This window comes from Amblyraja radiata, chromosome 22 (genome assembly GCF_010909765.2).
Source record: "Amblyraja radiata isolate CabotCenter1 chromosome 22, sAmbRad1.1.pri, whole genome shotgun sequence".
In the NCBI taxonomy this organism is placed as follows: Eukaryota; Metazoa; Chordata; class Chondrichthyes; order Rajiformes; family Rajidae; genus Amblyraja; species Amblyraja radiata.
In genome coordinates this window covers 4167015-4184060 of record NC_045977.1, presented here as the reverse complement: position 1 = coordinate 4184060, position 17046 = coordinate 4167015, and the positions used below count along the sequence as shown (strand labels likewise).

The window sequence follows — 17046 nt, the reverse complement described above, 5'->3', positions numbered from 1 at the left end:
CTTTTGCAATTAAATAGAGCCTTGCTGAGACTATATTAATGTTACTGTGTACAGCTTTTAACCAATTGACAAGAGTGGCTCCAGAAAATGTTGCCATATGAGAGATTAAATAAACTGTAATAAGTACTAGAGTTTAGAAAAATGAAATATTCAAAATGTTTTAATGACTTGACAGGCTAGATGCAAGAAGGATGTTTTCCTGGTTGAGGACTACTGGGGGGGTGAGTATCAGAATTAGGGATAGTCTGTTTGAACTGAGATGACAAGTTTCTCCACTCACTGCGCAGTGAACCTTTATTTACAATAGGATGGCATGGAGGCTCTGTTATGTTTATTAAAAACATATCAATGTTTTCTGGGCACGAAGGCAATTGAGAGATATGAGGATAGTGCTGTGGTAGATGATCTTGATGGTACAATAGACTCAAAGGACTGAATGACCTAGTCCTGATTTCCTTAGTTCTCACAATGATCTGTTGTATGAAGTTTGATCTTGTTGGATTGTACAACATTTGGATGTGTTAATATGGAGTTGATTTCTCCTGGTTGGTCTTGGTTTTCACATATCGCTGAAATGAGGAGAAATATTTTCACCAACATGGTATTGATTTTTGAAATCATTACCCACTAGGATTGGATGCTCAGCCGCTGATTATATTTCGGGCCCAGGTCGATAGATTTGGATATGAAGAGAATTGAGGGATATGGGGGTTAGAGAAGGGAAGTGGCATTTAAGTAAAAGATTATAGATGATCTCATTGAATGGTGAAGGAGGCACAATGGGCCAAATCACTTACTCCTATTTCTTGTGATCTAAGTGCTGCAATATTTTAGTTTAGTTTAGAGATACAGAATGAAAATAGACTCTTCGCCCGACCATCGATCACTCATGCACTAGTCCTATCCTATACACTAGGAACAATTTACAAAAGCCAATTAACATACAAACCTGCGCGTCTTTGGAATGTGGGATGAAACTGGAGCACTCTGAGAAAGCCCATGTAGTCACAAAGAATGTTCGTACTCCATACAGACAGCATCCATAGTCAGGATTGAACCTGTCCTTCTGGCGCTATAAGGCAGCAACTGTCACTGTGCCACCCCAGTTCTAACCTGCAGGGAGGTGGGATTAAGCTGGGCAGTGTTTTTTGGCCAGCATGAACACCAATTCTGATTTCATGAATGATGAAAATGTGAAGAGATGTAGTGTATTGTGCTGTTTGTGAAGATAGCGATGGAGAGGAATTTTGTTCCTGAAAGATGGATCAGGAAGACTCTACATGTTGTAGCGAAGAGATAAGTTGAGGGCAGTACTCAATCTTGCTACTCTGCATGTAATTTAATGTAGTTTTTGTACTTTATCTATACAGTGTGGCATGATATTCTCAAAACTACAGAATTTGTATCTTTCTCTATGCCTGTTCTACTTGTTATTTGACAGGCATCTTGTTACTGCTTGCTTCTCCTTAAGCTCTTGTCTTGTTTCGGCTGGTCTCCAATTTCCTTACGGCACATCTTGCCCCTTGCCTACGACTTAAAAAATTATTCTCAACTGAATCTTTGTTTTGAGTGTCTTGTTTTTAAATGGATCCCTGAGTGACCTGTTGACATTTTTGCTGGAAGAGTTGTGAATAGGTTACTAGCTCAGTAAGAAACCTTTTGATAAGATCAGTTTTGGGAGCTAAAAAAGACCTCTTGGTTGCCCTTTGGTTACAATGGAGGAAGTTTGGGACTAAAAACAAATTTCACCTGAAAACTGATCATTTGTTAAAACATGTAGAAACTCAGCGGGTGAGGCAGCATCTATGGGGAGAAGGAATAGGTAACGTTTTGGGTCGAGAGATTGAAGAAGGGTCTGGACCCGAAACGTCGCCTATTCCTTCTCTCCATAGATGTTGCCTCACCCGCTGAGTTTCTCCAGCATTTTTGTCTACCTTCGATTTTTCCAGCATCTGCAGTTCTTTCTTAAACATTTGTTAAAACCTTGTAATGGGTTTATCAGTAGCTTACAGGGATGAGTTCAAATTAAAAGAATAAGATTTCTGTTAGTGAAGAAAATCATTAGAAATGTGAAACAAAAACTAAAATCATGGAAAAACCCAGGACAGACTGATTGGTGGAAAGTGAAACTGTTAATCTTTCAAATCTTAAGACTTCCTCAGAACTTCTCAAAACGCCGTCCCTCCCCTCAGCCACCCTGCTCCCTTCCCCTCCACCATACGCTCATTTCCCATTTCCCCCCTTCCTTCCCCTTGCTTTATAGTTGACTCCTTATCTGACACAATTTTGTTCCCTTTTCCCTCTCACCTTTGTCACTTGCTCCACTCACCTGCCAATGAAACCCCGTTTCCCTGTATCCACACCACTTGGCAGGCCAACCTTTTCTCTTCCAGCTTTCTCACAGATTTATCAGTCTGAGGAAGGGATCCAACCCAAAACATTGTTCATTCTCTTGATACATGTTGCCTAACTCGCTGAGTTCCTTCAGCACCGTGTGTTTTGCTGAGGATTCTAGCACATATAGTTCCTTTATTTCTAATATATATTTTATCCATTTTGAGGCATAGATGTAGTTGCCACAAACCGACTTGTGTATAATGGTTGTAATATTCTCATTGTATAATTTAGTGAAAGATTGGTAACTTTCAGTAATAGTTTGTAAACTCTAAATGTTTTTGCACTTGTTTAGAATCTGGGTCCCTCGGTGTTAGCTGGCGTGGCTGTCATGATTCTGTTGGTCCCTATCAATAGTATCATCGCAATGAAGACAAAAACCCTCCAGGTATGTTAAACTTTGATTACGTTCAATAGCCAGTAACCTATTTTTAATTTGCATTGTTTGTAATATTCCTGGGTTCTGCAAGATAAGCCAGTAAAATTACGAATTGAAAATTAACTTCCAAGATACTAATCTGTGATTACATACAATATTGTCCTGTGTACTTATGAATGTTATGTCTTCAAAACAAATTTTGTACGAACTTAAAGATTATTTGAAACATTGCCTTTTGAAATATTTTATTTAAATAAGCCAAAAACAATAGTTTGATTCCTCATTTATTTTGTTAATAATGTATTTACTAGACTAAGTGGAACCGTTTGGTCCCACGTTCGGCCAAAGGGACTGGTTTCCAGAGGGCTAGTATAGACATTGTGGGCCGAATGGATTCTTGGGCTGGCAGCTCAGTCACTCAGGCCTGGTGGGCTGGCACCTCAGCCACTCAGGCCTGGTGGGCTGGCAGCTCAGTCACTCAGGCCTGGTGTGCTGGCAGCTCAGTCACTCAGGCGTGGTGGGCTGGCAGCTCAGTCACTCAGGCCTGGTGGGCTGGCAGCTCAGTCACTCAGGCCTGGTATGCTGGCAGCTCAGCCACTCAGGCCTGGTGGGCTGGCAGCTCAGTCACTCAGGCCTGGTGTGCTGGCAGCTCAGTCACTCAGGCGTGGTGGGCTGGCAGCTCAGTCACTCAGGCCTGGTGGGCTGGCAACTCAGTCACTTAGGCCTGGTGGGCTGGCAGCTAAGTCACTCAGGCCTAGATGGCTGGCAGTTCAGTCACTCAGGGCTGGTGGGCTGGCAGTTCAGAAACTGCCAGAAATTCTGCCCAAAACAGGTGAGAGTGTGAGAGAGAAGGGGGAGAGGGTGGAGAATCAATTTTAGACATTTTTCATCTATTTCTGCTGATGACAGCAATGAAGGAGGAAAGTCGATCCTGGCCTGGATCTCACAGGGAGCCAATGAAGGGAGGGAGAAAAATACTGGGGTGAGGTTTAATACTTGCAGGAGGAATACTTACTGATGGGCCGAAGGGACTCCTCCTGGGCTAGTACAGGCCTGATAGGCTGAAGTGACTTTGCATTTAAAAAAAAAATCTGAGTGAAATCTCAGTGAAAAGCACTTTTTCTGGACTTTTTCTGGCCCGGCACGGGCCTTTTGGACCAAAATGCTCTTCCTGGGCTAATACGGGCATTTTGGGTGAAAGGAACTGGTTTCTCGGCTAATAGGGGCTTTGTGGGCCGAAATGAGTGGTTTCAGGCAGGCCAAACAACTAATTCCAGGGTCAAAGATGTCACTTAAGAGTTGCAGAACATTTTCAAGGGTGGTGTGGGAGGGTGAACAGCTGAGTTCATTATGCACATTTGTACCAACGACGTAGGTAGAAAAAATGATGAGCACAGTTCGGAAAGAAGTTTAAAAAGCAGGATCTCTAGGGTAGTAACCTGCTGGATTCTTTCTGTGCCATGTGCTAGTGAGGCCAAAAAATAGGCCAAGCTTAGTTGAAATGCTGGTGCAGGGATTCAGGTTCTTGGAGTATTTCCATTTTATATGGGACACAGATGACCTGTACAAGAGGGAAGGGTTGCATCTGAACTGGAGGGCGACCACTATCCTGGGTGGGAGATTTCCTTGTGTCACTTGGAAGGGTTTAAACCAAAGATACTAGAGGACCTCCTCTAATATCTTTGGTTTAAATTAAAATGACTAAGTGTGTTTAAAAACAGAAAAGGGGCAAGAGCAGAAAAGGATGAGATTTCTTTGGCAAATAAGGTAGACAAATAAAATAAATTAGAATAGATAGGATAACAAGGTGTAAGTCAAAGAGGAGGTGGTTTAAAATGCATTAATTTAAATGCAAGAGGCTTAAGAGGTGGACAAGTTCAGGGTGTGGATTGGGATACAAGAGCCATAACAGAAACATGGCTGAGAGAATAGTAGGGGTGGCAGCTCAGTGTATCAGGGTACAGATGCTGCAGACATGCTGGAGGTACGGGAGAGGGGAGGGGTTGCCCTTTTTACCAAGTTAGATCATTGCTTCCCGAGAATATTCTTTGGTTAATTGTTCAGTGAGGCTATATGGTAGAATTGGAAAGAGGACAGGTTTGATCCCTTGGATGGGACTGTATTGCAAACAAATTGCCCCACCTCCATTAGGCAGCAAGAATTAGAGGTGATGTGCAGGGAGCTGTAAGAACAATAGGGTAGTATTAGTGGGAGATTTCAACTTCCTTAATATTGACTGGGCCACCCACTGTGCAGAGGGCTGGAATGAGGTAGAATGAAATGTCAGCCAATGTGTTTTGAGGCATTTGTTTGAACTTGAGCAGATAGGATGTGTCTACACTTCAGCATTCATTATGCTCCTACCATCATCAGTTGTATCATCAATGAAGATAAGGAAGCCAGTACTTTCAGCAGCCATACATGCCCACGCCATAACACCCCCAACACCGTGTTTCACAGATGAGGAGCTATGCTTTGGATCATGGGCTGTTCCATCTCTCCTCCATACTTTGCTCTTGCCATCACTCTGATATGTTAATCTTCGTCTCATCTATCCATAACCCTTTTCCAGAACTGTGGTTGCTCTTTTAAGTACTTATTGGCAAACTATAACCTGACCATCCTATTATTGCGGCTAACCAGTGGTTTGCATCTTGCAGTGTAGCCTCTGTATTTCTGTTCATGAAGTCTTCTGCGGACAAATCCACACCTGACTCCTGAAGAGTGTTTCTGATCTGTCGGACAGGTGTTTGGGTTTTTTTTCTTTATTATAGAGAGAATTCTTCTGTCATCAGCTGTGGAGGTCTTCCTTAATTTGCCAGTCCCTTTACGATTAGTAAGCTCACCAGTGCTCTCTTTCTTCTTAAAGGTGTTCCAAACAATTGATTTTGGTAAGCCTAATGTTTGGCTGATGTCTCAAACAGTTTTCTTCTTGTTTCTCAGTCTCATAATGATTTATTTGACTTTCATTGGCACAACTTTGGTCCTCATGTTTGGTCAGCAATAAAAGTTTCCAAAGGTGATGGAAAGACTAGATGCTTCTTCTTCTTCTTTCGTGTGGCCTAAAGTTGTTGGACAACTTGTTCTATTTGATTTTCCGTTTGTGCACGTCGAGTTGATTGCATTAGTCGAAACAGGGCGGACCACGTGAAGGTTGCAATCTTCCACCCCAGACTAGATGCTGAGAGTTCTCTTATACCTGCATTAAGGCCACACACTGATCTCTCCACTGCCATCGAGTAGAAGGTACAGGTTTCTCCTTCTTCGTCTTCCTTTTCCTCCAGTTTATGATTGAACAACTGCCATCCAAGGCCAGTGCATTTTAATTTAATTGGAAAGAACTGACCAATCAGTGGCTTCTAATTTGACAATTAATTTCAAAAATTGAAAAGGTTGATGTGAAACATTAGAAAAACAATGATAATCAGAGTGGTAACTGAAATGTGCAGTGCAATTTGTGATTGAAAGGTAAAATAAACCATTCAATTCTTGTAAGATGCCCAACTTTCTTAATAGCTCCATATTCTGAATGGAGAATGCATCTCTTAAAAAAAGTTAGGTAAGAAGCGAATTTTCTATTTTTCTTGTCTACGTCAGACTCTTCAAAAAACCTGCTTAATAGGTTTCAAAGCCCACTCATGATAAAAAAGATGCTACATTTTTAAATAGTCTGTGAAACATTGGAGAAATGACAGCACACAAGGATTGATGGAGTAGCGTTATACATTCCTTTGAGTTGTTGTTCAGCTGAATCACACTCTTGTGCTGTCCTGCATCTTCTGAACAGGCCCGAATTGACAGAGGAATTTTTGGATCAACAATGCAAAAACAAAAGTCTAATTTATTTAGAACTGTTGTATATTCTCTTAGGAAATATAATATAATTGGATGCACAGATCTGCAATATCACGATGTAAGTTTTGCCCCAAAGTTTAGCTTTTCAGCAGAAAAGTAATTAGCTTGTGGCAACAACAGTTTAGAGACTGAGCAAGTAGTCTATCTCCCTTGTCTCAAAGTACATTGAGTAAAGAGGCTCTGGAAAACTGGGCCATAACATTTTAATGTTTGTGGGGGGCTGAGATGCCTTGTTGTTATCTGGTATAATAAAGCCACCTTCAATGTTAATTATACTATAATAAGTAAATTGGCTTCACTTCTCCCAACCTCTCCTGTCAGCCACCATGAGGAGCATACACACCGCAGATTGCTGTAGTTCCTATTTTGGTTATGAATAACAGCTTGGAAATCCAAGTTATTATTACCTTCGTATATGAATTAGTTAAAATTGGTTGGATAGTTCCTGCAAATGAAGAAAATGAAAGTTGAACAATTAGACGGTCTTTTTTTTAAATTGCAGGTGACGCAGATGAAGGAAAAAGACAACCGTATCAAACTGATGAATGAAGTTCTAAATGGAATAAAAGTTATTAAGCTATATGCCTGGGAGCTGGCATTTAAGGAAAAGGTGCTGGACATTAGAGAGAATGAGCTCAAAGTGCTCAAAAGTGCTGCCTATCTTGCAGCTGTGTCTACATTCACTTGGGTCTGTGCACCATTTCTGGTGAGTAAAGTACAATTTGTGGATTGTGCAAATTTTAACTTTAAAAAAAAAAAAGTCAGGGATTTTTTTTTCTTACTATTGTTAGACTGATCCCAAACTGTTGAGGTTCAATTACTGACTGCAATGTAAATGGGAAAAAAAACGACCTAAAAATGTATTTATTTTGGTTAAAAAAATCTACAAATTAACAAAAGTGTATAAACTCGATAAATAAAAATGGATGTATTCTTTCTTTGGATTTTTATGTAAATGGGGCTTTTAATCAACGTATTTCTGCTACCTTTATACCACCCTTCTGCTCCTCCCTCGGCCCTTACCCCTGTTGGGTTTTCACAATTATTTAGGCTGCCTACTTTACCAGCTTTGTCCTTAATGACCGGCACTAACAGGACAGACAACATTGAGTCTGGTAACAAGCCATGAATCATAAAGGCAATAAAACAAATAGCAAGGAGAGGAGCTATCCTCATACTCACATACTTAAGATGTTCAGCAGAAATATGATCCAAGCCACTTGCTTTGTTGTTGGATAGCTTGTTCATGGCATGATACACCTCATGTGACATAATCGCCATCGAGTCATTACTCTCAATATTGTCCACCTTATACAAGTCACCTTGGACACAGTTGAATAAAGTACTATAATGTTGTCGCCATAACTCCGCGATATTAGCTGTTCCGGAGATTCCATCTACAGTGCATGGTAGAGATGTTTTGCAACTGTTAAGAGCTCTCACTTCCTTCCAAAAATCTGTAGCATTGTTATTTAGCAGCTTCTTAGCCATGGAATCAGCCGTCATAGCTTGCTCATTTTTACAGATGAAGCGAACAGCATACTTATACCTTGCATTAGTGAGCTTCTTGTGCTCAAACACAGGCCCCTGTCTGGGTCTACCTGCCATAGCCCATAATTTTGTGGCTTCACGGGCTTCAGTATGATACTCAGCTACATACTTATTCCAGCCAGGCCTGATGTTGCGTGTCTTATTTTTATGCTTGCAGTAGGGCTTCCTGCCTACATATAAAGCGCTTACTATATCATTATACCTGGAGCAGATATCTCTCCTATGTTTCATATCTTTACAATTAACATTACTACATATTATTGCATCTTTAGGTAGATGAATATTGCTTAAGGATTTATCTGTATGGGCATAATAGGCTAAGATGTCTTCCTTTGTAAACGTTGACCAGTCCAGTTTTTCTGTATTAAAGCTATTTCTATCTCTGGATACCACAGGTATGTGTTCAACATTTATTGTCATAGCAACAGGTATATGATCAGTCATTGCTGCCCCGTACAGAATGCTCATACACCCAATGAGGCATGTGCATCAGCTGTACTAATACAGTGGTCCAGCCATGATGTGGTGTGCCAGGCCTCACTAATATAAGTATATCTGTAGGTAAAAGCACTTTGCTTGACAATATTAAATTATTATCTTGACAGAACTGAGCCATATGATTGGCAAATAATGAGTTCCTATCTGAGATATCTGCATTCATATCCCCAATGACATATACACTACAATAATTATTGCTTTGAATGAAAGAATAGATGAAAGCAAGTCTATTTAAATATTCATCCTCATTCTGATGGCATTCATAGGGTGTATATACATTCAGGATAACAAATTCCTTGTCGTTGTGAGCAAAGTGTATGGCAATGCACCAGTCAACATCAAGCCAAATCACATTTACTGATGAGTCAAGCTTCTTGTTCCATAGAATAGCCACACCACCTGGTATCCTACCTCTGACTATTCCCATGCCAAGATCAGTTGTAGACTCCCCAGCCCCATGAAAGTTGTCATTGAGAGAATTGAGTGTGTCCAAGTCTTGCTTCGCTAAGAATGTCTCTTGCATACATAGTATGTCACAGTTCTCCAGGAGGTTGTCAACAACTGAGCGGCGAGCTTTATCCCCTGCGCTCTGGCACAAACGCAGGCCACGACAGTTGTACGATAGTACCCGAATGTTCATTTAGCGAGACTAGTGTTCATTTAGCGAGACATAAAGTTCCTGTACAATGCAATATCAAGAAATGGACAGCAGTCCTATTTGATTCAGCGATTGCTGACCATTTTCCATGTTGTGGATTACAGGGAAGGCTTTCACTCCCAAAATCCATTGATCCCTGGAGATTATTGGCATCAAAGATTGTATGATTTTACTAACCATCTAATAATATAATGCAGCTGAGTATTGAAACAATGCTGCTTTTACATACTGTGTTATAAATAGTATGAAACATTATTATCAGCAATTTGAGCATAAATATAGAATGAGCAAAGTTTTTTCTATTATTGTACGATTTTATTTGTCTATCATGATCTGTGCACTAAAATGATACTCTAAAAGTTGAATTATCCGATAAAATTTAATGTTTGATAACCACATTTATATTTTGTACTTTTTCAGAAAAGTATTGGGACAGTATTTATTTAAGTAAGATTTATAACATTATCAAAATCGGCCTATACGTCCATGTAATGGGGAAGTATGTCAAAGACTATCTTGCAGCAAAGTGCATATGATACGATAGAACTTTATTTATCCCAGGAGGGAATTTGATCTGCCAACAGTCATAAACACACAAAATACATAAAACATGAAATTAAAGCTCCGACCCCGGCAACTCTACCCCTGGCTGCGCGGCGCTCCAAATCCAGCGCGGCCCGCGGCCGGACGCCCGCAGCCCCAGCTCCGCGATGTTGTGAGTCGGCGGCCACAGCGCTCCGGAGCTTACCGCACGGCGACCCGGTAAGGCATTGCCCGCTCCCCGCTGGTATCCCAGCGCTGCGACGCCGCCGACTCCCAACATCGCGGAGCTGGGGCTGCGGGCGTGCCGCGCTGGATTTGGAGCGCCGCGCAGCCAGGAGTAGAATTGCCGGGGTCGGAGCTACAACCGGCGCCGCCCGCGGCCGGACGCCCGCAGCCCCAGCTCCGCGATGTTGTGAGTCGGCGGCCACAGCGCTCCGGAGCTGACTGCACGGCGACCCGGTAAGGCATTGCCCGCTCCCCGCCTCTCCGACCAGGTAGGGGACTAAGAATTAAAGTTTCCCCCTTCACGCCACCCCCACACCACCACATAAAATCCCTCCAAACTAACTGACTAACATTTAAGCAATGATTTACAATGATTCCCCGGTCTCCGGGGAGGAGGCAGCCGCTCCAGACTTTTCAAGCCGCCCGCGCTACCTACCTAATCTACGCTAAAAATCTTCTTCCGAAATCCGAAAAATTCCGAAATCCGAGAAGTGTCTGGTCCCAAGGCTTTCGGATAAAAGGTTGTGCACCTGTATTTACTTGCACCACGTATTTTGCCCAACTCTAGTGATAGGCCTTGCTTTCTTTCATTGTTGAAAGATTGCCAGCGTACTTGTATATTCAAGTTAACGAGTGAGAGAGGGAGAAAATTATTTGGTAATGGAACTAGGGGTTTTATATGTGCTGTTACAAAATATTCTTGAACATGAACTTGTCCTTGCTCAGCATCTGCATTGTGCGCTTTCTCGCACTGGACGAGCTGCCATGTTTATAGAATAATTAGTTGTTGGTAGTTGATAGACCTGTCCCACAGGTCAATTATTTTTCTGCACTGTTCAGGTTCTGTCATGGCTATTGTTTTTGAAACTGATATTCAAATCAAAGTGGATTCCACAAATCCAACCAAAATTGTTCAATACTACAATGCTACACTTGTTTTGCTTTCTTAGTGAGTGTAATGTATTTCCCCAGCTCATTAAAAGTAATAACAATTCTTGCACAATAATAAAGGGCACAACATGTCCTCTTTCATTTGCTCTCTTTAGGAATCCCATGTTTTTTTATGCAAAGGTATTACTCATTGGATGTGAATTATATTTTGCAGCAGACTGTCAATGCTAATCTTCAAATGGAATGTTCTTAGAGCTCTGTATTTTGTCTCAGCATCTTTGAAAAATGAATAGGGTTGAGGTGTAAAATCATTTTTGGCAACGCTTTAACTCCATGATAGAGAGAAGTGTTCGACATTTGTTTTTAAGGTTTTAAATAAGAACTCTGCATTAAATAGCCACAAACACATATGGTTAAAACAAAGAGGCAGTGAAATGTATGGCAATACTAATTTCCTTAGTTAATTCTGTGGAATGGGTTCATTGTACAAAAACACTCAATGCCTGTAACCACAGTTTTTTGCTTGCATTAGTGGGACTACACTGCAGATACAAGACGTGTGGAAGATGTTCTACACTGCAGTTATGAAATATTTACCCTTCCAATACCATGCCATTGTGGCTAAACTCCTCTATAGGTGTCCTTGAGACTCTTGAAAGGCACCCATAAATAAAATGTATTATTATTATTATTATTATTATTATCATACCAGGAGAGTGGAGGGACTAAACATAAATCAGTGTTTGTTACAATATAGTGTAATTGTATAGTTGCTTAAGTCAAATAACTTGAAATATTCTAGTGTTTGATATTATTGTGACAATATTAGATTGTCATTATATTAAATTCATGCCCATGGATCCTGTACTAAATTTTTTCCACAGTTGGATTCTTTACTTCTGTGTGTTATAAGTTTACAAAATGATTACAACGTGTCTCCTCTTCATTTTGAACAGGTTGCTTTATGTACATTTGGAGTATATGTGCTTGTCGATGAGAAGAATGTGTTGGATGCTCAGAAAGCTTTTGTTTCTCTGGCACTTTTTAACATTCTCAGATTTCCACTCAACATGCTACCCATGGTCATTAGTAGCTTGGTACAGGTAGATTGAAACTCTTCTAATATAAATATATTTTAATATGAATAATTTCATAATTATTTATAAACCTATTAAATATATAATAAATATAAATATATTTTGTGTTGATAACTTTGCAAATAGGGCATCATTTTTTAGAGGATATTTGTGAATGTATCTCCTGGTCCAGCATAGATCTTTTAAGAACGTCATCCTGCTCAAGTCTGCCTTTAGGAATTTTGCCATGGTTGGCGAATTTTATCTGGGGCAAGAATGGATAGGTTGGGATTATGTGCACTGGGAAAATATATTTTTCCCCATGTACTGATGGAAGTCTGGATTTCATTGCATAATTATAGACATAGACTTTCTATTTAAAATGTACTTTGATGTGATTGAATAATATACTTGAAGTACTATACACAAGCCTGTGGACCAATATCTGGAAAGTGTGGTTTTGTTCGAATAGCTTCTCTGTGAGCTAGATAGATTCATAATCCAAGTGCACACATCTCATTTCCACCCATTTTGCAAATAAATTACATTCTAAATCCCATAAATGCTTTGAGACCTAAATTGAATAGTTAAATTACACTATCCAGGCCGATGTGTGTCTAAGTTGCCCATGACTTACCACTTGTGCGTTTTTCAAGCATAAAGTTCTTAAATACTCTTGAGTGAAAAATGCAACGCCAGACTTTCTATGAATCCTATTAATTTGTGCTAAAACGTGGTTGAGCTATATTAAAGTTTTCTTCATCTTGGAAAGCTATCTTTCACAGTTTCAAATTGGTACTTGCAAAATCTATTTAATTATTTTGTTTTCAGGCAAGCGTTTCCTTGGACCGTCTGGAGACATTTCTTTCTCATGACCAACTGGACCTAGATGCTGTGGACAGACAATTCAATCCAGGCTGTAAGTAGGAAGGGACTTTCCTATATGAACAATGAAGTAAGGCTCTGTGCTTGGCGTCTTGCATATTTTATTACAACATTCCAGTATTAACGTGTTGTACAAAATGCTGGCTCAAAATGGTCATTCCCTTGTTTGAACATGCAAGGAACATGAATATTTATTTGTTCTGTCAATTCAAGATTAGTTTTGGAATTTTAACTGCTAAATGGTCCAATTGCATGGACTTACAATTGGATATCATAGTACAGCAAAAAATGGTGATTAAAAAATATATATCCCTGCGCATGCTTTTTAATCTTGTATTTGTGATTTAGAAGCAAGTTCAGGAAATTGTTTTATTATTGGCACTCTCCCCAAAACAAATGGGGAAAAAAATGGTTTATTGATGATTTCAAGTTTTATTTTGAATAAATGAGTCATGTCTTTTAGCAAAGGTTAAAAATCAAATGGAAAAATCTTCTTTGACGAGAAATTGTGTGCAAACGCTTTTGTTAAAAGTCTTATTCCCGAAGTTGATCTTTTCTTTATAAAAAGTTTAATCTAAAGAGAGAGAACTTGCTTTTTACGCAGTACATTTATGTACTCCATGTTCTAAAGAGCTTTAATCAATCAACATCTTTTGAAGTAACTTTGCTTCATTTCACATCACGATTCACGAATGTTTTAGTGTCATATGCCCTGAAATGGAACAATTAATTTCTTACCTGCAATAGTACAGCAGATATGTAAAGATAGTACTCTGTAAACTCCATAATGAACAACCAAAGCTGCTTTCCTAGAAGTCCTTTACCATAATAAGTTTGTGAATCATTTTGATTCTACATTTGTCATATTTTCTTTTCTTTATCTAGTTTGTCAACAGTGGTTTAGTGTTTGGATTGTCATTAATGTCCTGGCTAAAATAAGCCAGCATATAAATTAACAAGATCCAAAATGAGACTATAATGAAAGACTTAAACAATACCATATTATTTGCATGAAAGATTATTTGTATTTTATTCTAAATAGCATTGAACAGTATCATTGTGAACAATGGAACTTTCAGTTGGTCAAGAGAAGATCCTCCATGCCTTAATAAGTAAGAAACAAAAATACTGTTATGTAATGCAATGTTATTATTGTTTTGAGAATGATTTCCAGATATGTGGTTTTGCACTTCTATTGTTTTCTTTTCCAAATGAGTGTTAAAATATGTGTAAAAGATTTGTGCAAACGATTTTGCCGAAGAGATTAAGTTTTTAGAACGGTTGGTAGTGTGCAAGGAGGATTGAAGATTGTGTTGGGATTAGGTGGTTGACAGAGACATAATGAAGTAAGCACACTACTGCTTATTGACCTATCCAGGGAATCATCTGGAAAAATAATGGATTTTTTTTCTATGCAAGTTGCTGCTGGTTTTTTTTAAAATTTGGCATGGAATCTTAAAATGGAGTACAAGCAAAGGCAAACCTCCTCTCAATATTTCTAATATTTCTCCACCACTCCAGAGATTCACCCGATTCCTTGAGAAGAAATTTCACTATTCAGACCCCTTCACTTTTTCCACATTTTGTTATGTTACAGCCTTATTCTAAAATGGACTAATTTCATTTTTTTTATCAGCAATCTACACACAATACCCCATAACAAAAAAGTGAAAACAGGTGTGAAGAATTTTTTGCAAAGTAATTAAAAATAAATAACTGAAAAATCACATTTACATAAGTATTCAGACCCTTTACTCAGTACTTTGTTGAGGCACCTTTAGCAGAAATTACAGCCTCGTCTTCTTGGGTATGACGCAACAAGCTTGGCACACCTGTATTTGGGTAAATTCTCCCTTTCTTCTCCACAGATCCTCTCAAGCTGTGTCGGGTTGGATGCGGAGCGTCGATGCACAGCTATTTTCAGGTCCCTCTGCAATTAAGCTCAGTAAAACACTGAGTCAAGCACCAGATCAACTATTCTTTATTCTTTCCAACAATAACAAACTCGCTATATAATACCTAACCCCCGCGGGTCCGATCCTTGTCTCTGCTCATTCAAGCCCTTCAGCCTAGTGCAAGCATACACCTTCAAAAGGTCACGCAGTCCAAAGCGCCCCTCCAGAAGATCAACTTCGATCCTCGTGGGGTTCAATCTCTTATAGGCCATCGGACCCTTGGGGCGGAACTATATGGGGGGAGGGGGGCGGGGTGGGGGGGAAGCTCCTACAAGCCAATCATACATATCGATCACATTATACAGTTATTGACAGTTCCCTAACCCAATCACAAAGTACCCCATTACATTGTTTCTGCAGAAAGTTCTAGCAGGAACTCAGTTAACATAATTTACATATGTATAGAAACATTTTCCCAGGTAATTGTAAACAGTCTGAACAAGGCTTCACACTTTAACAAATCACAAGATAACAGCAACATAGTAAACAGTATTTACAACTGCCCCTTATCTGACCAATCCTAACCATGCATTTGCAACACCTCTGAGCTCCTCTGCAAAAGGCCTTATACATTTTAACAAAGTAAGGACATCTGGACCTCATCTCATCCTGCATATCCATTGAGAGTCCAAAATGATAAATTTTGCTTCAGAGGCGCATTCTTTTTGTATGTAAGAACCCACTTTAGAACAATGGGTGATTATAACATTTTACAGCCAGATTAATCCCTTCTGAAACTTTTTAGATGCCAAAGGAATCAAGAAAAAACACAAATAATGCCTTACTGTTGATGAAATACAGTGAGCAAACGGTCAATGTTCGCCAAGCACGTTGGCTGTTCTTGTCCCTTCAGTTCTCGCTTCTATCTACCGTCATTTCTCCTCACTTTTGGAATTCTGAAGTAGGATAAATGTCTCTCACGCTTATCCCGATTTCCATAATTATTTACAGCGCAAATATTGACCATTTTGGCGGGTTTTAACGGGCCCGCTACGCTGGAAACAATGGTCAGTGCTTTCCTGCAGTTCATCGTGTGTACTCCAGTTGGCGTAGCGTAGCAACAGTACGGGTCATGGGTCGTGACACGACTGCCGTGCAACCTCCCTATACCCTTCCCTTGATCTGTGTCTCGACACAATCCTGTATCGGAAGTCTACGGACAATTCCTTTGTCTTCATGGCTTGGTTTTTGATCTGACATGCACTGTCAACTGCGGGACCTTATATAGACAGGTGTGTGCCTTTCCAAATCATGTACAATCAATTTAATTTGCCACTTGTGGGCTCCAATCAAGTTGTGGAAACATCTCGAGTATAATCAATGCACCGAAGCTCAATTTTGAGTGTCATAGCAAAGGGTCTGAATACTTATGTAAATGTGATATTTCAGTTATTTCTTTTTAATTACTGGAAAAACTTTCTAAACACCTGTTTTCGCTTTTATATTATGAGGTATTGTGTGTAGATTGATGATAAAAAATGAATTTAATCAATTTTAGAATAAGGCTGTAACGTAACAAAATGTGGAAAAAGTGAAGGGGTCTGAATACTTTCTGAATGCACGGAACCTTGGTTTTAAACTAACCCCTTATCTTGACGTTATACCCTTGTATGAGTTTCTCCAATCAGTGAAAGCATTTCATATCTACCTGTCATGCCCTCTTAGGATTTATATATTTCCTTTAAGATTGTCCTGTTTTCTTCCAAACTCTAAAGAATACAGGCCCAACCTGTTTAGTCCCTCCTGATGGGACAACCCAAGAATTAGCCTGGTGAATCTCTTTTGGGCTGCCTCCAATGTTATTACAGCTATCCTAGGGAGGCAGACCGGAACTGTGCGAGTACATGCAGCTGTGGCCTCACCATTTTCATTTCACTGGACATCTTGTGACAAATAAACTTGACTTGACTTGACCAAGCTCTGTACATTTGTAACAAACTTCCCTATTTCTAAACTCTAACCTTGGTTTAATTAATTACTCATTTTATTGGAATGAGGTAATTGTGGGCAACGCCAGTATACATTACCCATGACGAGCTGTCACCATGAACAAGAAAACATTGCATTCCCTCTGTGGAAGTTAATCTGAGTTTCATAATCCATATTAAATTAGATTGTTCAAATGGACACTACTGT

The 17046-nt window shown here is 39.7% G+C and overlaps 1 protein-coding gene across 1 annotated transcript in view; it reads left to right on the top strand.

Moving 5' to 3' along the window:
• The window catches only part of abcc1 (ATP binding cassette subfamily C member 1), a 169038-nt gene that overhangs the window by 78967 nt on the left and 73025 nt on the right, over nucleotides 1-17046 (top strand). The window contains exons 12-16 of the mRNA XM_033040273.1: nucleotides 2690-2782; nucleotides 7131-7334; nucleotides 11951-12097; nucleotides 12902-12989; nucleotides 13998-14067. Coding sequence (XP_032896164.1) covers nucleotides 2690-2782; nucleotides 7131-7334; nucleotides 11951-12097; nucleotides 12902-12989; nucleotides 13998-14067 — 602 coding nt within the window. The remainder of the gene's footprint in view (nucleotides 1-2689; nucleotides 2783-7130; nucleotides 7335-11950; nucleotides 12098-12901; nucleotides 12990-13997; nucleotides 14068-17046) is intronic.